The sequence below is a fragment of the Podarcis vaucheri genome, assembly GCF_965113315.1.
Source record: "Podarcis vaucheri genome assembly, chromosome: 17".
In the NCBI taxonomy this organism is placed as follows: domain Eukaryota; kingdom Metazoa; phylum Chordata; class Lepidosauria; order Squamata; family Lacertidae; genus Podarcis; species Podarcis vaucheri.
The window spans coordinates 12,056,658-12,081,193 of NC_138755.1; the positions used below are offsets into that span (position 1 = coordinate 12,056,658).

General features: G+C 42.0%; 1 protein-coding gene across 1 annotated transcript in view; it reads right to left on the bottom strand.

The window, feature by feature from the left end:
• RIMKLB (ribosomal modification protein rimK like family member B) overlaps positions 1 to 24,536 on the bottom strand; it is a 37,907-nt gene that overhangs the window by 10,202 nt on the left and 3,169 nt on the right. The window contains exons 3-4 of the mRNA XM_082205086.1: positions 13,628 to 13,847; positions 312 to 542 (exon numbers count right to left, since the gene is read on the bottom strand). Of these exons, the coding sequence (XP_082061212.1) occupies positions 312 to 542; positions 13,628 to 13,802 (406 nt within the window). The 5' untranslated portion in view covers positions 13,803 to 13,847. The remainder of the gene's footprint in view (positions 1 to 311; positions 543 to 13,627; positions 13,848 to 24,536) is intronic.

Genomic DNA, 24,536 nt, shown 5'->3' on the forward strand with positions numbered 1-24,536 from the left:
TGCTATCACTCAACCACCATATCCAAGAATGGAGTATTTATGACCAGGCAGTAGTTATTATAGACCACAAAGCCCAGGGCAAGCTTCTTCAGAAGTGGACACACTAATGCCTGTTTAAGGGCAGGAGGCCCAACTCTATTCTTATTTGCCACTTGGCAATTTGTCACTAGTCAAGTTGTAGAGTCTTTTTTTATTATTATTATTATTCATTCAGATTTCCCCAAACCATTCAGAGTTTTAGTAAAGATCTCACGTGCTCCAGGTACATGGTCACTATGGACAATAGCATTATTTTAATCTAGGTGGCTTACCATAGGAAAAGGTGTCTGGAAGAGGCACACCATGGCCAGCTAGCTCCTGGAAAGTCCAGAACTTATTGACACAATTAAGTATGGCTTGGGGGCGATTCATGAGCCGGCAGCCCATCTTCTCCAGATGGCGAAGAACTGTAATGTCACTGTCACTTTGGACCCATGGTGTTGGCACACGCACCACCACTACCTGTGGGTAAGCAGTGATGAGTTCCCCGTTGACTCGAAGACCTGCAGCAATAACAAATGAAGGAATGAATGAGAATCTGATAAGAAAACCAAGGGCCAATCCTCCCCTTCCCACAAAGAGTAAATAAAAGAATGCCAGCTCTAGGTAACATAAGCATTTTAATAATCCATGTGACAAGAATGATGGAATTAGCCACAGATACACACTACTGATCCATCACTAATGCTCCAGAATACTCCAAATTGTTAACTTAAAAGTTTATCATCTTTTCAGTCTGCTTTTTTCAGCCCAGAAACCACACCCTTCTTTTACAATGGTGGAACACTTTCCCCATGATCTTCTGCCAGTAAGCAGATGTCTTTATTTTTGAGTTTCCAGAGAGGCAGTCATATTAAGTGTCTTGCAGCAAAACCAACATGCAACTCAACATAACTCCATGCATGACTGAGAATTGGTTTGTGCCTTATTTTGGATCAAATTCCTGAACAAAAGGGCCAGATCATAAAAAAAGACAGCAGGGGAGAAAGAAAACAATATTGCTAGCCTAGGAGGCCATTTTGACTTTAAATCCCCTGTAAAGAACAATCCATAAAAAAAAGAGAGGGGACACACACCTTACGTTATATGAATCAATTCAGAAAGAAGTGGCTCAGCAACATTGGGGCTAACACACATGCCCCAGCCCCTAGACCAGGAATGGCTAACCTGTGGGCCTGCCAAAGTTGTGGAACTACAACTCCCATCCCTGACTGCTGGAGTCCAACAACATTCCAAAGGTTAGCTATTCAGCTGCACATGTGTGATTGCCACAACTGTTCTGTGAAGCTGATGAAGTGACAGGGAAACAAAGCCATCCCAGCTGCCTTCTCCTTCTCTGTCCTCAACAGAGAAGAACATCTGCCATTTTGAACTATGTGTTCCCAAGCCCTAGTGGAAGTGTGGGGAGAAAAGGGAGGCTGATTTGGTGTTTGATTTGTCTCTCAGGAATACACCTTCCCCAATGGGGAAGAGCCTGTGAATGGTGACTGGTTGTTACTAGGAAATGAGGGAGAGAGAAGAGAGGAAGAAATCAGTCTTGGCAATTTAACTTATGCCTCCTCCAAGTGCTTCCTCCAGTCATAGGGGAAAGGAAAAATAACAATGGTGCCATGCAAGGCATTCTCCTTTTTCTTGTGGGGGATTCCCCCCCCCCCAGCTCCCTGGAGCTAAGGAAAAGGCAATAGAAAACTAAACACAAAATGTTTTTAAATGTATATGTATTTTTATAAGCTGTAGTAGGCACTCCAATCAAGCCTGTTACCTGCTCTCAGGCAGGACAAATTTGGGAAGCTCCCTTAATTTAGTGCCCTGCTTGTACTCAAGAGGGGGTGCTATATGCACAATGACTGCTCCCCACCCCCACCCCAGCAACCTGGAATAATTTCTTCTGGTTTCTCCTGTTCTCTTGGCACCTAAGATACCTTTCAAATCTGAGTATGTAGCTGGAGTATAAAATGCCTTAGCAACCTTAGCTGTACATGGCTTAGGATGCTGCCTGCCCTGCCCCCACTGGACATTTTTCAACCTCCACATTTACGGAAGGCAGTAAACTAAGCAAGTTCATGTGCTGTGCTGTGCTGTCCCTTCCCCTTCCCCAATCCTGACCTCATAATTTTATAGAAAGAGCAGTAGACGACAAGACACCGCTGCAGCACACTTCATTAGCTGCAAGCGAGCACTGCCGCATTGCAGCTGACTTGTGCTTGTAAAGAAGTGTGGTTACAAAGAGAGATGCACATAATTTCAGATCAAATTCTCAAGCACTGTCACTAACCAAAACAGGGTATTTACAAACTAGATACCAATGAAGGAGCCTATCACGATCTCTTACACGTGCTAGAGGATTGTTCCAATTTGACAGAAAGATGACTGATGTTATCAAGAGTGTCAAGTCTGCCATGCATCCTCTCCTAAATCTCAAGTAACACCCGCAATATTTCCAAGACCATTCTCAACTCTGCATGTACCGCAGCGAAATGAACTCCCAGAAAAAAACCTCAAAAGCATTGGGGGAAGTAGCTGCCACTACCACATCTCTAAAGAGTCACAGAAAAAAACCATCCCTTTGTTTAAACAGCATTCAGACAAAGTGCTTGTTAGTTTTTGTTGTCAACAGTCTGAACATTGGTTTGGCCATCTCATCAATATCAAGTTATTTTACGCAATCAAGGTTGTGCAAATTTGCACAATATTGCATTGAAAGGAAATGGAAAAGCCACTTACATCTTCCACAGAATTTCAGAAATGTAACTGTTAACACTGACAATTTAGCATAATGTCACATTTGCAGCATAAATCTGAAGTTAGTCGGGGTTAATCCGTTTAACTGAATTGACTTAGGTTACTGCCTTTTGTTAGTTTCAGAAATATAGTCCAAGTAGCAGTAAAATTAAGTCACATCTACTGAGATACACTAGTGATTAGCTTCTGTTTCTAAAAATACAAGACAACTCCCCCACATGAAAAACAGAATCTGCCATTTTGGAAAAAATGAACGTTTATTTCAGTTTGTCTATTAGAAGCAGCTGTCAATCACCAGACTACCATTGCTACAAGCAGAGGTACAGGCTAGAAGCTACCGTACATTTTGAGCCACACAGAGACTTGATTAAAATTGACAATATGCACAAAATTCCTCTGTTGTTGGTTTTTTGCATTTAGAAACATTTTAATATTTTTAACGTTTTAATCAGTTTTGTTTCTTTTGTAGGCTGCGTCCACACTATGGCATTACTACATATGTAGGTCATTGATTGTGTGTTTGCACACCTTTTGTCCACATAAGAATTTTCAGATTTAGTGCCTCCAAATTCTATCTAGCTGTTTCCCAGACACGTTGGTTTGCAGTTTGTAGAAACAATTTTATTTGTTTAGCTCTAAGCCATAACAAAGAGAAAAAAGACATTCAGAGTGGAGTCACAAATGTGTTTCTTAATTTCCTGGCAGCCAACTCAAATAAAGAAACACACATGGTAACTTAATTTTTATTTTCCCACAGCAAAAAGCACACAAACTTACTTGAGGTAACAAAAAATTCCTGCAGCTAAACTGAGACGGATATTTTTCACAAGGATCTTTCTACAGAGGACATTGAGTAATGTGGTGAACAATGTCATCTATAACCATTTTACAAAGACACAGAAATGCTGTTCCAAAGGTAATTTCTTACAGCAGCCATCCAGAAAGGTAGAAGAGTAAAGCGCTAGGCCTTAATTCTGTAAAAGCAATTATACGTGCAGCCAATGTAATTAACTCCAAGCAATTAGCTGTCTGATGTTATCGAGACAGGAGTGCAGACATGATGAAAATGTGGGCTTGGGAGAGCATATCTTTGTTTGAGTCTGTCTTGCCATGTGACACCCAAAATCTTCCTGATGCAGTTCATGTGGAAAGCGTTGAGGCGTTGCTCCAGGTGGGTGTAACTTGCCCATGTCTCACTACCAGAAGGCAGTGTGCTCAACACACAAGCCTGGTAGACCTTCAGCTTGCTATTGGCCGTTAGCATTACATTCTTCCTTTTGGAGAGATGAGCCATCAACTGTAGCTGCCTTGCCAAGAACCCTGTCCAACTCAGTGCTGATGGAGGTTGCTGCTTATGGTGAAGTCCAGATAAACAAAAGGCCTGCTGGTAGGAATCCTACAAATTGACTGCAGATTTGATAAAGTTTGGTGGGACAAAAGAAGAATCCAGCTTAGCAGTTGAGAACAGACCTCATACTTCCTCCAATTCAAAAGATTTGCTTACTTTCAGAGCCTGATAGAATCTAGAGCCTGACCTGTGACAGGAGACCTTTTTTTAAAAAGGCAGGAGAGTAGAAACCCAACTGAATAGCTAATATGGGGCATTTTCAGTCTCTCTTCAGGGTTGCATGTTAAATTAACACCCACCGAGTGAAGTATTACTTCCTTTTGTCTGTCCTGATTCTCCTGCTATCAGCTTCATTAAACAGCCCTGAGTTCTTGAGTTGTAAAAAAGGAAGAGAAGTTTCCCCCTATCAATCTTCTAGACACACATTAACTCTTTAACAAATATGTATTTCTAATACTCTGGAAATACTTTTAAGCACTTCAGAATGAAAGAGCACCAGTAATCTTAAAGAATAGTTTAAAAGCACTTGACAGCCAGTTCTGTGCAGGGAAGGTCAAGGCCACAAGAAACTGGAGTTTACAGCAATATTTTATTTTTGCTGTGCTAAAAATAAAAATCTGAGAGTGCACTAAGGGCTACATGGCTTTGTATTGTCTCAAAGTGGTCATTTTAACACCATGATTAAAAACATGAGACCTCTCAGGCTAAGGCCAACTTGGGAATCAGCACGGAATTGAATCAATGCCCTATTGAATTCTATGGCAAAATTCCTCATTAGCTGTAATCCATTCTTTTTGGCTTTTATGTGTCCTGAAAATACATTTTAGTAACTGAAGCAGGCCAAATATAAATTAGTTTCAGATTCAGAAACAAAGAGATCCCACAAAATTATTTTTTCTAATTGATTTTAGAAAAAGTTATATAGAAACACAAACCACAAAAGGGGGAGGGGGAGATAAAAGAAAAAGAGAAGAGGAGAAGGAGGAAAGAAAAATAAATAACTTCTGATTAGTCTATCAACTATTTGTAAACATTATTCAACTCATCCACTCCAGTATTACACCTAACAAAACCACCTTCTATAAACCAACATTATCTTCAGTCTTCAAACCCAAATGCCATTAATTCATTTTATCGTGCAAAAAATCTGTAAGAGGTTTCAATCCTTAGCAAATGTGTTAGAAGTCTTTTTTTCTCTGATTAAACATGTCAGTTTCGCCATCTCGGCTAAGTCCAGTAATGTTAACAACCATCCTTCCATTGTTTGTAAATATGAGTCTTGCCATCTTTGCCCATATCGAAGTCTTGCCACCATGATCATGTGTTGGAATAAAGTTCCATAGCTCTGGGGTAAAGGTAAAGGTAAAGGTACCCCTGCCCGAGCGGGCCAGTCTTGACAGACTCTGGGGTTTGTGCGCCCATCTCACATCTATTGGCCGGGGGCCAGCGCTGTCCGGAGACACTTCCGGGTCACGTGGCCAGCGTGACAAAGCTGCATCTGGCGAGCCAGCGCAGCACACGGAACGCCGTTTACCTTCCCGCTGGTAAGCGGTACCTATTTATCTACTTGCACCCGGGGGTGCTTTCGAACTACTAGGTTGGCAGGCGCTGGGACCGAACGACGGGAGCGCACCCCGCCGCGGGGATTCGAACTGCCGACCTTTCGATCGGCAAGCCCTAGGCGCTGAGGCTTTAACCCACAGCGCCACCCGCGTCCCATTAAGCTCTGGGGTAATTGACCCCAAGTCCCAGCAGGAAGAGATAATTAGAGAAAGAGATACTTTTGCAGATCCCATGCCCATCCAGGCTCTTAACGTGGCTTTTGGGAAAGATGTTTATGTTGTTCACCCCCATCGGGGTTCCCAGGAGCTGACTTCTCCACTTCCAACTCCATACGTAGAAAACAGCTTTTTCAGAGCATAATCCCCTCTGTTCATTCTTATCTCTAGAGTGAATTCAATAACCAAGATTTATGCCCGGCTTCCATCAATCACCACACAATTATCTCCATCAGCAACCTATCAACAAAAGACGTTCAGTCCCCTGTGTCCCTTCCTTGGAAGTCCGATCCCTTTTTAGAGATCAGTGTAACATTGCCTACTTCCCAGTCTTCTTGTAAAGAGATCGGTTTCAGGGCCATGGCTCATCTTCCGACAGTGGCAGTGTTGTGGGCTCAGGCAGGAGACGAGTGTTGCAAAGCTGGAGATCTTTGGTAGGATGCTGCCACGGCCTCAATTGTGGTGCACACGCTGGGAGGTGGCAATGCAGTTACAGGCAATGGTGAAGTCTGAACATGGTGTTCAAAGCTTATGAATAGGGGTGTGTGCCGCCACCTGTGGTAAGCTGGAGACCTTCTGTCAGTGTCTTCTGTATCTGCCAGGACATGGCTGTTGTGGGGACTCAGGAATTGTCCCCCCCCCATTTCTGATCAGATGCACACAGTGTGTGTATAGAGGCCGGCTACTGCGGCTGCCTGAGTGGGATGGGGGAAGACGACAGCAGGTGCGACCGCTGCTGTGGCAAAGAGGTGGCGGTGGTGGTAGCAGCTGCTGCCTATCCTCAGGGATGCTCCTACCACCAGCCCGCCCGCCCACCTGTTGCAAGGTACACTTGTGCTTCCTGGCCTATTGTGGCTTCTGCTGTGCCTTTGGCTGTGGGTACTTTTGGCTCTGGGGTACTTTTGGTAACTGCCCAGTCACATCTCCCTGTGTATGCATGTTTTTGGGTGGGTGGGGGACTACAATAGCCTCTGTGGGCATTTGCAAGGTGTGCGTGCCGCGAGGAGCAGGGTGTGATGGTGATCTCTGTGACCTGGCCCTTCCCTGGTCATGTTGTGTTGCTTGGTTGGTACCTGTAGCTGGGAAATTGGTGTAACTGAATACACGTCATGTGTTGACTGGCTGCTGCACTAGGCACTACTGGGAACACCATGTGCACTTTACCTCGTTTGTTTGCATTCCTGTGCTTGTGATTGCAAGATGCTACCCATGGGCTATATGTGAGCAGCCTCACAATTCCTTTGCATCTGATTACGGGGCCCAAAAACTCTCTCTGTGCATCAACAGAAGGCCACAGTTCCCATGGTGATGCTGGCTAAGCTGGCTCTCCTGTAGTTTTTTCCCCATTTCACCAGAATGGGCCCAGCCTAGATAGCACTTCTCTCCACCTAAGAATCCTGAACGAACTCTGGATCTGACATACTATACGTCGGCTTAATAGAAGCTGAGGTAATTTATACTAGCTTTTTGTGCTCAGGATCGCTCCCTTAACTTTGTAAGCCCCCTCTGCCCCCTGCCCTTTTTTGTGACATCTTTATAACGTTTAGGGGCTACTTCGAGGTTTGACGCCGTGTGCGCATGATTGCGAGACATTTGGACACGCCTAAATCGGCCATTGCCTGTATAGGAAAGTATTTTGTCCAGTACAATCACCTTTCTTATTTATATAAAGACAGGATAAAAGAACAAATAAAATCCTTTCAACAGAAAATGGGAGAAATAAGATCACAATTAAAAGTATTTATGAATCAGACTTTATTAGAAATAATGTAATATGAAAACTAAGAGTCAATATGTTTTAAATGCATCTTTGTCATAATCCAAAGAAAGCACTTTTCAAATATCAGTTGCTGTTGTATGTAAAAAACAAGTTGCCCAGATTATTTGGAAAAGTGGACAACAAAAGGCACAAGAGAAATTTCCAGAGGATAATGGAATTATTTATGGGGGAAATTAATAAATATAGAATAGATGCTAAAGAAAAACTGATTTAAGATGTTATCACAATGAAAATAAATACAATGATTTATTTATTTCATAAAATTTATATACTGCTTGATTGTAAAACAAACAAACCTCAAAGCAATTTACAGATTAATATTTAAACAATCAATAAAACTCGATTTATTGCTGGAAGTGTGGAAACAAAAGTGTTTTGACCATTGTTGGTGGTCCTGTGTTTATACTGAAACAGAGGAGTTGCTAGCTTTTGTCTCTCCAGATGGTGGATGCCAACTCCCATTAGCCTCAGAAAGCATCAAGGACTCTGGGCGCTGGATACCAACAACATTTAGAGAGTCACAGGTTAGCTACCCCTGCAACTAGATTTGTTTGGAATCAAATATTAAAAACTATTAATTTCAGCTTCAAAGTCTATGTTGGGATCCCCAAAAATATTCCCATTAACAATATTTAAAAGGAACTGCACCCAAAGATAAATAAGAAATATTATTTTATTACAGGTGCAGTCAGAATACCATATGCTAAATACTGGAGACAATGTGCTCTTAGGTAGCTAGCTAGCTGCTAAATAAATATTTAGCATTCTTACATACAGCTTTTTTTTTTAACCTCAAAGTGATTTATATCAAAACAAAACATATCAAAGAATCACAAAAACAATCAAGACGGTAAATAATAGTAACAGGCTTTTAAAAATAAGTTAAATTAAATTAAATTATTGCCTCCAGGCAGTGGTTCAACACCAATACCAAATTTCATTTGGATTGGATGGTATAGATATGCAGAACTTAGTGTCATCAGAATGCTGATTGCACTGGCCTGTAAAACCCCAATAGCTGCCCCCAACAACTTCATATAGTTGTTAAACAGCATGGGGGCAGGATAGAGCCTGACAATGTTTCACGGGACCCAGCAATGGGGTCAATCAAATATTACCCACTGCTACTCTATGAAAATGACCAAGAAGGCAAAAGCAAAACCACTGTGTTATCAAGGCCCCAACCCACAACCTGCAGAGTCACTCCAGAAAAAGACCATAGTCAATGTTGTCAAAAGCTGCTGAGAGAAATAGGGTTGCACCTCCCTCATCTCTCCCTTGATACAAGTCATCAATTGGAGTAACCAAAGCTATATTGGTGCCAAAAGCGGGAATAAAGCTGGATCGAAATAGATCAAAATGCATCTTTGAGAGAGGGGGTCTGATAATTGTGCTTGTCACCATGAAAGAGATTGTGGTGTGTGTCCCCACCTTAAGAGGCCCTGGATCCAGAAGGTATTGCACAGCTGCAAAATACTCACTTCTTGAGCAAGGTGTTCAAGAGGGTTATGGCGCTACAGACAAGCTTGATGAAATATAGATTATTTATCACCCCATAGGCCCGCCCAATCAACACACTTCGATTAGTTCATATAAGCAGATATATGAAAGGGTTGAGAGCAAAAGTAGTTGGCAAATTATAGAATTCAGCTGTCTTCCATAAAAATAACTTAGACTTTATGGGTGGGTGTGAAATCAAGATATTTTTGAAAATGAGTTTTCTGCATGGTGCAGGAACACAATCAGACTTGCTAGAGTAGGAAACCTGTTTCCATTGTTGTAATTTAGTGCTTTCACATGCAAATAGTACCTCTAGAAATTTGAACATATAGCTCTGCTTCCTGAGATAATTTAATGCAAGATGCCAGGGACTGAACCAGGAAACTCAATCACTAAGCTCTAGCCTCTGCCTTGAGTGTCATGTTTGGTTTGACAGATAGACTGTTTTGACTTAGACCAGGGAAACGTAAATTCAAATCTCTACTCATTCATAAAACTCACTTGAGCCAGACATACAGTGGTACCTCGCAAGACGAACGCCTCGCAAGACGGAAAACCCGCTAGACAAAAGGGTTTTCCGTTTTGGAGGCGCTTCGCAAGACGAATTTCCCTATGGGCTTGCTTCGCAAGACGACAGCCCATAGGGAAATATCCGGGACAGTCTTCCCCACTGTCCTCGGACCTCCTCCGAAGCCGGGCGGTGGGGCGGGAACGCCTCCTCCCGCGGCCGCCGGGCTTCGGAACGCTGCTCCGAAGCCAGGCGGCGGGGCGGGAACACCTGCCCCCGGGCTTCGGAACGATGCTCCAAAGCCGGGCGGCGGGGGCGGGAACACCTGCCCCCGGGCTTCAGAACGATGCTCCGAAGCCGGGCGGCGGGGCAGGAACACCTTCTGAAGGCGGGCGGGGGGCGGAAGTCTTTGTCCCCCCTGCCTGCCTTCCCAGGGGCTTTTAAATCGCCCCGGACAGCGGAGAAGTCCTCCGCTGTCCCGGGGCGATTTTAAAATGCCGCCCGCCAGCATTTTAAGATCGCCCGGACAGCGGAGAAGTCCTCCGCTGTCCCGGGGTTTTTTAAAATGCTGGGGGTGGGAAGAAAAGCCCTTGTCCCCCCCCCAGCCTTCAGAAGAGCGGTCTGAAGGCGGTTTCCCTAGGAACGCATTAATTTTCAATGCATTCCTATGGGAAACCGTGCATCGCAAGATGAAAAACTTGCAAGACGAAGAGACTTGTGGAACGAATTAATTTCGTCTTGCGAGGCACCACTGTACAAACTTATTCTCTCAAACAAACCTTTGGCAGATTAATGCATTACTTTTATTTCACTGGGAAAAAATTTAGGATGAGATAGTACAAGATGGCCAGATAACAACATGCAGCACCATCTATACTATACTGTTGCAAGAAGATTTGAGGTGGTGAACTCTTTGCTATATTAACAGTAAAAGTGAAATTGTCTGTTTTGCTTGCACAGCAGACTAGAATTACTCCAAGTGCATCAATGTAATGCCTGCCCTCCAGCCACACTACAACTGTGATCATTCCATGCCAGTGTTAGAAACAGAGATATGAAAGCTAGGAGCTAAATGGCACCTTAAACCTATGTTATGGGTGCAACAACAAAATGTCTAGGCGCACTTTTTTATAATAAGAATACAAAGCTGAAAATGAATGAACTGCAGCTAAAATATTATGTTCGCTTTTCATATGGTCTAGTCCTTCTCCTGCCCACCTCACTAATATTCTTAAGAGGGTCTCTTCTCCAATCTTCAGAGAGTAGCTGGAAGTAGGGAGGCAGAAAAGGGTCCTCCTTTCCTTCCACTCTGCAGTTTTAATCTGAAATCTTAGGTGCAGCACTGTGCCCAGAGCTCAGAGACTGCTCTTGCTAATCAAATTCCCTGTTGCAAAATATGCCTAGAACAATGGGAGTTTTGAACGCAGTTCCATGCACAAACATCAAATCTCCCTGTAGGAGAGACAAGCACAGGAACAATCCCTGGCCACTACAGCCACAAATACATGTGTATTTAATATTTTCTAAAATTCAACACACATTTAAAAGATAGCAAAACTGATTAGGCAGTAGAGATTACATGGAGAATACAATTATGCAAGACCACCTCCCAACTGTCTTCTCCACTTCATTCCAGAGCTCCAGGTTCAATTCATTAGCCATGCATCCATTTTGTAATCTGGCAAGCCTGTCACACAAGATTCTTCTTCCTCTTCAGCTGTCCTTTATCCTCCCCTGTCTAAGCAACCTTGCCACAAGCACATTCTTCATTGCAGTGACTGACTTGACATATCCCCAGGTGGTGTCAATTTGCCATGCAACTGCAACGGCTGTAAAGGGCCAGCTGCTCAGCTCCAGGTTCACATAGCAAAGGCCTATTTACTTTGTACAAAGAATCACAGAGTTGGAAGGGACCCAAGGGTCATCTAGTCCAACCCCCTGTAATGCAGGAATCAAATGCAAGCCTCTTATTTACAATTGTCCTACAATGGCACCATCTTTACAAAGCCACTCCCCAATTATGTCATTTCATCCACAAAATCATTTTTAGCAAATAAGCTCTGCATGTATCTAAGTGGTCCTGTAATAAAAGCTTCTTTCCAATATTACTATTTTATTACAGCGGTATCTCGGGTTAAGAACTTAATTCATTCCGGAGGTCCATTCTTAACCTGAAACTGTTCTTAACCTGAAGCACCACTTTAGCTAATGGGGCCTCCTGCTGCTGCATGATTTCTGTTCTTATCCTGAAGCAAAGTTCTTAACCCGAGGTAATATTTCTGGGTTAGTGGAGTCTGTAACCTGAAGCGTATGTAACCTGAGGTACCACTATATTTTGTAGATGCACACTCCCATTTTAAAGCTGTGTGGAACAGTGGATCACAAAGTTGCTCACAGCAGTTGGTGGCCTAGGCACCTCTGGGGAGCATGATCTTCCTGATTTCTTCAGGAACATGGTGAAGAGAAAGGGGTACAGTTCCTTCCAAGAGCTGATGTCCCTTCCAAGAGCTCAGGGTAACAGAAACAAGACACCACATCTCCAAAGTGCAGCAAGGAGGACATCATCATGTGAACCAAACAATGTGTTTGAATTACCTACCTACCCACGAACAACTAAGCTTGCTTCTTCCAACCCAAATTGCAGCAAGGAAGGCATTTTCAGTGAGGAGGGGGTTTGCAGGGAAAGTTTAACACTTCCCTCATCAACTGCAATCCCTCTTCCTGATTAGCCGCCATTGGCAATTAGGCTTGCAAAAAAAACAACAACAACCCCAAAGCTCATATTGTTTCCAACAGAAGGGTTTTTGCAAGCCTAATTGTAGTAGAGGAGAGGGTGAGACAAGTAATGATGCTGTGGGGCTGACAGGGAGGCCCCTGTTGCTGCCCAACCCTGCTGTGCTATGTATAAAGAAGTCAGAGTTGAAGTTCATATCCAAGCTGAAGGTCTGCATAGTAAAGTCCTCATCCTTTCTCATAAAACAATAGGGCTGGAGTAGAGCCATGCCCATTGACTTTGGAAATGTTGCCATAAGAATCACAGGAGTCAGAACAGAATTGGAAACCTAAGTTATTTGTACTGTGAAAGTCTCTGTAGACAATGGTGGCGTGATCTAGTTCCAGCAAATTTTTATCTGCTCCCAAGAATTCTGCAGGAGCAGCAGTAGAAAAAGGGACACAGTCTACCCTGGTGTAGAGTCGCATGGAAGTCTATGTCTCAGCCACTATTTTAAAATTAAGGTGTAGCAAGAATATTAATAGCTAGAAATTGGAAAAGTGAAATCATACCAATAAAAGAGGAATGGAAGGATAAATTATTTGAATATCTCGAACTGGCAAAAATGATGGTTGAGATTAGGAGACAGCCACAATTTTAAAATTAAGGTGTAGCAATATCAGGGAGTACATGCAGGGCCTTTGTGGTGAGTGAAGCTTTAATCTCTGCGACTGCTTCTACCCAGCACTTGGTACTCAGAGGGCCTCTAGAGCACTTGACAACCTGACTGTACACATGGCAAACTGGGGCAAATAATCTCTCTTAAACCCCCAAAGCATTGGCAAAGGAGGCTGTGCTTAAGCCACTAATTTTTAAAAAGTTGACGCTCAGCCTTGAAACAGCACTCAGGCAGAAAAATACGACAACACAATTTGAAATGAAACAGAAACTTTTCTCAGTTTTGCTTTTTGGCATTTATAACTGAACAGCTCACAGGCAAAGGCATTAGTGCCTGCAAGATCAGGCCAATGGCCCATCTAGTCTAGTATCTTGTTCTCACAGTGGCCTACCAGATTCCCAAGAGAAGTCTGAAAACAGGACCTGAGTGCCATCTCACTCTTCACAATTGTAATTATCAGCAGGTGGCATCCAGAGGCATACTTGCATGATACACAATGTCCTCCCAACTGTCACCTTTCCATACAACCTTTATTCTTACCAAGGTTTCCTTGCTCAATGGTCAGGACCACTTCATCCATCACCAAAGCTCGGAAGTCCAGGTCCTCTTCACAACATTTGGCCTTGAGTGCTCTCAGGATTTGTTGTTGAGGGTAGTCTTCCCTAATACGACGATCCGTTAAAAACCAGAGCCTGGGAGCAACCGAACTACACATCTTGAACTAGTCCCACAGACGTCAGGTCTCCTTTGAAAGGAATGTCTAGAAAATTAAAGAAAGAAATTTAGCACACAAAAAGGTTTCTATCTTTCTCATTTACTATTTATTTGTATACAACGAGTAATGCATGTGATCAATTTAATCTCAATCCATTTCAATCCAGACTTCAATTTTGCACATGCCACACTCCTTAGAATGATTGCATCCTGAGTGTTCTTAAAACTGTCACCTTGGCTTACAGCATCTATTTGAAATCCCAACTGTGTTACTGAGGAAGATGAAAGCTGAAACATTTAACTAAACTGTCTTTGATACAACTGTTTCATCAATCACTTAATTTTCATATATAAATAATGTTTGACAGTATCCTTTTAGGATCCAGGGCCTACTTAGGCTGTTTGTTTGCTTTAAGATTGGCAAGCGACACATATTTACTTAGTTCTACAGCAAAATATGGCAACATCAGGAATATTAGTAACACTACTAAAAATGCCTTCACTAATAATCTCAAATACCCTAGAGGGAGGGAGAAGAGAAGAGGGAGGATCCCTGTTCCTAAGGAGAATTTAATCATATACATAAACCATGCATGCCAAACCTAGTATGAAATATCTCAAGGATTTAATACTGAGATAGGGTGGTGAAAGGGCCCATATAATGAAAGGACGCCTGACTGGCAGTCAGACATTTTCATTTCAACACCGAAAGTGGAGTAACAAGAATGAGCTGTGCCCCCGAGACTTCCGGGTTGGCGCCTCCGGCAATGGCGGAGCTCCTCCAATCGGGAGGAACTTGCTCCGTGAAAAGCAGGGTCTGACCGCCACGGCGAAGACGGAGACCCATTGAAATCACAAGCGGGAGAAGCTTGTGAACCTGGGATTCGGCTGGCACCTTTTGCGCCTCCCCTACTCGCGGGGAAACCCGGTTTCAGGGATCCGGAACGACGTGGGGTGAGCGGCGCGGTGCTTCGAACTGACTGCTTCTTTCATGAAGGGAAGCCGCATTGCTGTTGCCGGAGAGCGCTGACTTTTTTCTGTGGACAATTGGATTTTAAACAACTACCCGTGAGTAAAACGGAAAATTGGATCTTTAAATACCTTAATTTGGCACCGAAACGGGGAAGGTCTTAAACAGGAAGTCCGCCTTCCCCTTTTTGTAAATAGATTGAAGCAAAGACGTTATAAGCTAAAGTCTTTGAAAGCTGTTGGCAAGGGATTAAATTTTCATCGGTTAAAGCTACAGAGCCCCCCTTGGAAGCAGGAGAAGAGGGGGGAGATTTTGGACTTAGTGAGCCTGCAGGAGAGAGTGAAAAACCAAATTACCACTGCCCCGAACCTGGTAAGGGCTGCCAGAAAGAGTGAAGTTTTGGGAGAGTTCATTGACTGCGAACAAAACATTTTTGACAGCTAGTTAAATAAGAAAAAGATACTGTTTCCATTGTTCCCTTCTGCGCTAAAAAAGGAGGGAAAGTAATTGGAAACTGAAACTATTTTCATGGCTTGAATTGTGTCTGAAAGGATTGATACAAGTGGAGACTATTTCCCTCTAGAGGGAGTTTTTGAAACTGTCACAGGAGTGCAACTGGGGGATTACCAGCTGCAGATAAGTAATCGTGAGAACTAGAGATTGACCTTGGACCACTCAAAATGTTGACAGGAGAAGCCATTATGACGGTATTATGCAAGATAAGCTACTCGCTGGAACAGCTTCATAAGAAGACGGATGACATGTCTTTTAAAATTGACAATTTGGATCAAAAAGTGACTAATTGGAGTCAAAAAGTGAGCACCAACACAGAAATAATTCAGGACTTGGTACAAGAATCTACTTTGGAAGGACAAATTGTGGAGGAGAAAGAGAAAGCGGTGGTCGTTGAGTCTAAAGTAATACAAGCGGGATCCTCAGTCTTACAGAAGCAAATTGAGGATTACAAGTTGAGGCCTTCTATGATTGAATCCAGAAAAAGCCAGATTTTGAGGATTGGATACCGGCCTGAATGGAAGAAGGAAAGTTGGAAGGATCCCTCTATGCAGAGATCAATTGACTTTTGGGACATGGACTTGGGTCTGGAGGAGATTGGAGTTCTGGGGGCCTTTGGAACCGGAGGAATTTTGAAACATGTCATGAAACATCTTATAGACCTCAGCTTCAACTATGGAAATTTGGCTGACCTGCCTGGAAGGAATAAAAGCATTGTTAGGTTGGAGTCTTCCCGAGATCTGCTCTTTGACATTAAAGAATATGAAGAAGGCCTGCAGAAGGGACCTGGAAAAGAGTTAAGAGCCTCGGACATAAGATCTCCAGGTTGATGGACTATATGGAATTGACGGAAAGGACTGGCAGAATCCGAAACCAGGGAGAGGAGATGGTGGAAGAAGATTAGAGAATTTAAAGTTTATATATAGTAATATTGTAAAATTAATGAATGATAGAAAAATGATGGAAAAAAATTTTATGGCCTTAGCAGAAATGTTATAAGGAGTTAAGCATATAAGTATTTTAGTTTTAATGACAAAAAATATGTTAAGATATTTATAATATGACAGAAAATAGAGAAAGATGGAAAGGATTTGCTGAAACAATAGAAGTGGAATACAAAAAGGGAGGTGAGAGGAAGTCGAGGAAACAAGGGAATGAATGATAGAGTATGGAAAAGGTGTGATGTATGTTTTTAAATGGTTATTGTTTTGTTTTGGGTTAAGGTGGGTTAGGGTTTTGTTTAGTGTAGTTTAATATGTTTAGGTTGTGGTTTGTATTGTTTATATATTGTATTGTATTTCCCCTCTTTTTTGTTTTTTCTCTTTTTCTTTTCTTTTTCTGTAACTTTTAAAAGTAATAAATATTATTATTTTTTTAAAAAAGAATGAGCTGTGCCCCTATCTGCACAGCCCCACCACAGGCACCCTTTCTTGGTCATGCTGGAGTGTGACAAATGTCAGAAACCTGAAAGTGGGTTTTATTACAAAACTGCAGAAGTTGCCCTATAGTTTAAGATGTCTTGGCTTTTCAATACTCTTAGGTTTTATAATAAAAGTTATATTAATCTTAAAAATCAAATACAGTTTGTCATATTGGTATGAAATCTGACATGAAGACTCAACTTGATGAGAGATATAATTTGGCAAAGAGAGAAAGTTCTAAAGAAAATGGCTGAGTTTCTATACTGAGGTCCAAGGATCATACATTTCCTCTCCCTGCCAACCAATTCCTCATATGGAATGTTTAAATGATGTGTTGTATTTTTAAAATCAAATATAATGCAGGCCTGTCCCTTTCACTGGTTTGCAAATCCACTGTGGATTCCTAAAGTTACAAGTTTTGATGCTCATTTTAATCAGTGTCAACTGATCTAAGGGCAAATTATGCAACATGTCTGAATGTCAGACTGAGATCAAGTGAAACCTGTTTCTCCAAGATAAAATGACCCAGCAATGACTTGGGCAGACTATAGTACTGAATGTCAATAGTTAGAAAAAAAGTTCCCTGTTCCTGTTCTATCAAGGGTCGCATGCTGATGGTGGGAGAAGCCAGACCCAACATTGGGGCAAGGTTAGCTTACTTTCTCCCCACTTACCCCACATTCTTCCTTCCTACCTGCCTAACAATATGCTAGAGAAAGTGACTGACTGTTCTTGCCAGAGGGCTTCCTGCTCCTCCTTCCATTTTTGCTTCCCCCTTGCCCTTTCCAGGCTCCACCACCTGTATGAAATCAGGCCAAATGGGAGCAACATCCCATGTGTACAAGAGGATAACATATGTGCTCCTGCTGCATGCATTCATGCATAGTAACTGCTACTAAGTGTGTGTGTGTGTGTGTGTGTGTGTGTGCGCGCACACACACACACACACACACACACACACGGAGTGTTTGCCGCATACGTGCCAGCATGTAATAGTGCACTCGTGTGTGTTTCCTATAGCATAGCGGAGCAGCAAGTGTAGCAATGGGTGTGAATCTGAACTTTTTCTGTGGATATAATGAGAGAGCCCCATTATGAGCTACCTTTATCTTAAACATGACCTGGAAGGCATGAGTACATATCCTGATCTCCTAATTCTTAATGTAAAAATCAGTTCATTAATTCCATCTCACCACCAAAGTTTAATGACCACCCCCTGTAAGGAACATCTTCCTCCCAAAGGTCATGATTGAGGAAACATGCTATAAGGAAGCTATATAAGGTACAGTCATACCTCATGTTACGTTCTTTCAGGTTATGTTCCGCAGCGACCTGGAAGTACTGGAAAGGGTTACTTCCGGGTTTCGCCGCTTGAGCATGCTCACAAAATCTAATACTTGCTGGAGGTGTAAACAGGCAGAAGGGACACTGTTTCACATGTGATGGGGTTGCAAAAAAAATTAAGAACTTCTGGGATATTATATATGAGGAGCTAAAAAAAATGTTTAGGCAAACCTTTATAAATAAATCAGAAGCTTTCCTTTGCGGCATTTTAGATTCAGATATCCGAAAGAAAAAAAGAGAATATTCTTATATGCTACAACGGTAACAAGAATATTAATAGCCAGAAATTGGAAAAGTGAAATCATACCAATAAAAGAGGAATGGAAGGATAAATTATTTGAATATCTCAAACTGGCAAAAATGACGGTTGAGATTAGGAGACAGCCTAACCAAAAATTCCAAAAGGAATGGGAAATTTACAGAGATTATCTAAAAAAACAGTGTCCTGAAGTCAAAACCTGGATTTGCTTTGATTAATTTTCACAAATCACAACATGGATTACAAGTATAGTATGTGGAAAACTGTGGAAATGAAGGAAGGATAAAAGGAGCAGTTTAACAAATAGACAAAATAGATCAGGGTTGAGACAGACGAAAGTCTATTAGAGAACAAAAGGAATTGGGATTAAAGAATATGGTGACATAAATCCGTATGTAAGAATTTATGGATTTATGGTTGTATGTATGTATGCTTGTGTGTGTGTGTGTGTGTGTGTGTGTGTGTTCCATTTTGGTTGTTTTTGTCATTTTATTATTTTACTGTGTGTGTTTGTTCATCAAGTAAAAAAACTAATAAAAAGCAAACAGGAAAAAAATGATTGAGGAAACATGCAAGATAACCAGTTAGTTGTTTTGCAGGAGGATCATGACCTTTAGATTTCAAAATGGGTAAGGTAAACAAAATGATAGACAGACAGGAACTTGTAGTAAGTAAACAATGGTACAAAGGAATGCTCATCCAGAAAACCCCTCCCCTCTCCATAAGGGTGCATTGATAGAAAATTGTACTTAAAATTCCAGATTTGCAATTGCTGGGTAGCTCACAGGCTCTAACGGGACCCTCTACTCTCAAGGACCAGCTTCATGCATCATCTGACCATGGACCAAGAAACAAGTGAGAGAGATGCTGTAGCCTTGCTGGTACGGTAAATCAATGGGGAGAGCTCAACTCTCATGCAGAAGGTACAGATCTCTCATTCCTGAGTTGGGTTCCTCTTAGGGATACCTTTCCCTTTTCCTCTCTACTTTTAATGTGAGTTTGTGGCAAACTGCTGTGCCTATTCTTCAGGCTTTTGGGTGGTTAGGGTTTTTTTTTTACTCTTTAAGATCAAGGTGGGTATGTACTGTATGATTTGCTACTCGCTTATATGTCACCTTGCTACCCAAAGCAGCATCCATTGTTATAACTATTAAATTTGTATGCCATCCTTTATTCGTAGATCTTGGGGATGTTCTCAATATAAAAACACAAAATACATGATAAAAACATTAACAAAAAACCCAATAATCCCCATCCCATAAACACATTTTAAAAGGGTGTAAGATGTTCATCAGCCAGAGGCTTTTTTTTATTTCATGTATGCTCCTTTTATTTCATGCAATAAACCAGTCTTTCTTTATTCCTCTGATGTGCGAACCTCTTGCTGGGCATGAAGTTACAGGTAGGAACACATATTCAAAATGAACACACACACGGACTACAGCAAAAAATCCTAAATCTCTTGTGAGTGTGTGTTCAGAACAACTCATAACGGAAGAGTTTCTATTCCTTATTTGTCTGCCCACCTGTTCCACCACTGCTTCATTCAAGCCACTGAACAGTGCAGTGCCAGTACCTCCCCAAAGCTCATCAAACCATCTTCTGGGGCAACGATGAACTACTCCGGGAGTGGAAAGCCTTTTCTCTCTGGTGTGCCAAGATCTTTATCTGCCCAAACCCTGCAGGCCAAGTTTGACAGGTGGATAATAATGTCAGATTATAGCTAATGACTAATTTAGGCATGTCTGAATAACGGAATAACGTGCATGTACGGTGGTACCTTAGGTTACATACGCTTCAGGTTACAGACTCTGCTAACCCAGAAATGGTACCTAGGGTTAAGAACTTTGCTTCAGGATGAGAACAAAAATTGTGCTCCGGCAGCAGGAGGCCCCATTAGCTAAAGTGGTGCTTCAGGTTAAGAACAGTTTCAGGTTAAGAACGGACCTCTGGAACGAATTAAATACTTAACCCGAGGCCTCTAGTTGCGAACGGGATCCGTTCTGGAGCCCCGTTTGCATCTAGAAGCAAATGTAACCAGCGATGGCACGTCTGCGCACGCGCACGGCGTTTTTCGCCGCTTCTGCGCATGACGTCATTTTGAGCGTCTGCGCATGCGGCAAAACCCGGAAGTAACACTCCGTTACTTCCGGGTTGCCACAGAGCGCAACTTGAACATGCTCATCCCGAAGCACATTCAACCCGAGGTATGACTGTACGTTGAAACCCAGAAGTAGCCCCCAAACATCATAAAGACATCACAAAAAGAGGCAAAGCAGGCTTCCATGTGCTCCGCTGACATGCGCGGGGGTTTTTTACACCTCTGAAGTGTGTTCCTAATAGAAGTCACTTGGAAATTCATTTCACTTGGAAGTCACTTAGAAATGAATTTCCAAGTGAGGGCCACGCCTTCACCTGCCTCCCACCTGATATTGTATATGGCATTACGGGCAGGGGAGGATGGTTTGGGAGAAACAACTCTACACACCAGATTAGGACACCAGCTTGACCTAATTTAGCCCACAGGCTAGGGGTTTCCCCAATCATGGATCACACTGTATGCCTAGCACATTTGCTGCACTATTGGGCAAACCAGGAAAGCAATAAACAGGAACTAAAAGGGGATAATAAAAAAACAGTCTAACTTGCACATTTGGTATAAACATCATTATGATACAATATATGATGGGGGACTGCCAGCCCTGGGACCTAATTAGATCTACCAAGCTTCCCCATTTCAGCCAAGTCATGCCCAGCTGCCCTACATCGGTTGTCATATGGGGCACCAGGCATGGGGCCGATGAAAGCCCAACTCAATATAAAAAGGGTGTCCAGGCACAAAGCCCTATTAAAAATGCAGGGCAAAAACAACACTTTTAAATGGGCTTTTGAAGGCCCCTGCAGGTAATAAAAAGTTACCCGGCATCACCGTGATGTCAAGTGTTTGCCGCGTGGATGGCTCTGTCCCCTTACTAAATTTTACCCGCATGGAGAGGGAAAATAATGACCTGGACTGCTGGCCAGATTCAGTCCCCACCCCTGATATATCTTAAGTTTTCAACACAAAGTGGTTTCATTTCTAACTAAATAATACAGTGGTACCTCCGGTTACGAATTAATCCATTCCAGAGATCTGTTTGTAACCCGAAACTGCTCGTAACATGAGGGACGCTTTCACTAATGGCACCTCCTACTGCTGCCAACGCCCGACTTCCACTCACATCCCGGGGCAAAGGCCGCAACCGGGAGCATCTACTTCCAGGTTAGCGGAGCTCGTAACCCGCAGTGTTCACAAGGGGGATAGTACGTAACACGAGGTTCCACTGTAGAAGCAAAGTGTAGTTAATTTTGCCATGCCTCCCACCCTACTACAAGCCTCAGCTACTTAAAATGAATAAAGTCACTCACAAAGTCTCTCTTGATTTGTCCTTGACTAGAAACTTGTGACACCTTAAGGGTCTGTTTAAATACACTCATAGTTGCAGACACCATGCCTCACACAGACATTGCCACACTTTCCTGCAACTGTAGTTAAGATGACTCAGGAGGTTTTAAGGCTGGTCTGTTCTTGCTTGGTTGAGTTTAAGCTGGTTTAAACATTAAAAAGGTGGGAGAGATACCTTCTTGCATTTGCATACAACACTTCCCAGATATAATCTTCATGCAAAAAATGCTGCTCACTATACTGATGTGTTTAGCAGAAACGTATGGGGACCAAACCCAAAGTTGTCTTCAGAGGTTAATACACACCTAGGTCGCACTATTGACACCTACTGAAGAATTAGTTATTAGTTATTCCACAATAATAATCCAACTAGCTAAATAGTGACTCCACTCCCACCTTTCAGAACTTTTTATAGGTACTGCATAAATTCAAAGTCGCATTAGTTGTTGAAAGTTCAGGTCAGTGAGTGTTATGTATTCTCTGGATTAAAGAGTTTAAGGCTGTGATCTCGTGCTTGGAGTACAAAGCTGAATGTGAACATAAAAAGCAGTTCGCTATCAAAAGATCACAACACAAATGGTCACCTGGTCTCTAAAAAGCCTGGCTTATTGCTGTCACAAGCCAATAAGAGCACTATTGTGGAATTTTGACTGAACTGGATAAGGCAGTTATCTCTTGCAGTCTAGTCCTTATAAGGTGAGCATTAAATACATCAAAATGGCCATCTTAAGAGTAGCTAGAGACCTGCAAATCTGCTTTTTATATACAAGAAACATTTTCAAGCCTATCCCCATATAATTGGTCTGCTTTAAGACAACAATGGTGCAAACATTGGGGAACCTAGTTTCTGTGGACCATCAAGCCATTTTCCTGTCTCCTTTTAACTGACAGGAACAGAAGGAACTGTTATTATTATTATTTATTGAATTTATATACCACCCTATACCTGCAGGAACTGTTGTTCTGACCTAACTTCTTCTGTCTGCAGTGTGAGATTTTGCAGCAAGAATGCAACCAAACAGATTTTATATGGAGCTCTCTTGCAGCAATTTTTCAATCACATAGTATTGTTTCTCAACCTTAACATGCAGCAGCCATAAGCTGTAATTTCTTTACCAAATAAAATAAAATATTCCTTTTCTATGCCAGGCAATAAAAATGAGTAAGATGTTTCCAGATGTTTTTCACCACTAGACCTGAAGGCAATTTATAAAATGTACACCACTTGGTATGAGATCTAAGGCATGTGATTTGTGATTGTGACCTATTCCTTCATTGTCTGTTGAAAAATAGGAGGGATGGGTGAGGAGAAAAATCAGCATTAGTTCTTTGCCTACTACTTGAGACAGACCCAGTTCCAGGATTCACAAGCATCTACTCAAACTGAATATAGTAATTTATTTATTTTTGTGAGTTTCCATGTATATTTTGTATCTTTCCTTTCCACTGAGGGGGAAGCAAAATGGCATGAATATCCTGTTAAGAAAACAATAATCTACAGTAGCCTTTACCTAACATCATTGCATTGCACTATTTTATTCTTTAACAAAATTTGTAAACCACTTGATTGTAACAAAACCTCAAAGTGGTTTACAAAAAATAACAATTAAAAATATCAACAAAAGACAGTTAAAAACAGGTGTTTTAGAAAAACGTAAAACAAACCTAATTAGAATCAACAAAAAAACAGATTAAAACACATTTAAGTTTTTACATGTCTGGATAGACTTGCTTAAACAAACATATTTTAATGCTGTCTTGTATACTGCAAGAGACTATTATCAAAGTAAGAATGTTTTATCACTAGAATGAATCCTGAATTAGTCAATATAAACTACTGTACAACACTAGTGCACAACATCCATCACAATAGGCATAGTATACACTGCATAGCCATAAGAACATGAGACTTTGGTGATGGGGCAATGGATCTCTGCAGAGACTTTGTGTAACTACAATAGGGTATTGTGGATGAAATTCAGCCCAATTGTCTGGGTTAGTAGAGAGATTTTGTCTCTGCTGCAGTATTATCCTTGAGTGTCCATGGGAATGAATGACAGCCAGTCACCTATAAGGGTGAATTAAGCATAACCCCTGATTTCTCTACTAGAAGACCTTTTTTTGCAACATTATTCTTTTTTTGCTGCATATGGCAGCCATTTTGTGCTGGCGCCCACGGCACTTTTATCAATATATGAGTACCAGCACCCCATTTTGTTATGAAAAATGCACTGCTACCAGCAATTCCTTTTTGTGGAGGGAACTATGAAACTTGGGTTCAAACAGTAATGAGATTGACGAAGGTATGAACACCAGAGCCCACCTAAATAGTGTGCAGTATCTCCAGCCCCCAGGCTTTCTAAAAGTAAGTAGGGAAACAACCAGTGCACAATTTAAGAGGATGGAAGCAGTAAGAGCTGAGATTTATTTAACAGGGAGAGGAAGCAAGAGAAACAACTTAGGTAGGTATACAAATTAAAGTCTCTAAGCAGCAGAACTGGAGTATATGGAGTCCAATAATGGAGCATACACAAAAGTGAGCATTGAGAGATTGTAAGAACTGCCTGTGGCTACCTAGTCCTAGAAATGGGATGGGCCTCGAGCCATTACGCACACTTGGTTTGGAGCTGCTGCTGAAGAAGTGCTGAGGCCTTTGGCAGAGATCTTTTTGATCACCTGCATTTGTGGAGATGCAAATAATTGAACCTAGGACAGTCAGTACGCAAAGTAGGAGCTCTACCATAGAACTATGGCCCATGTAAAGTGATGCACTCAAGGATACC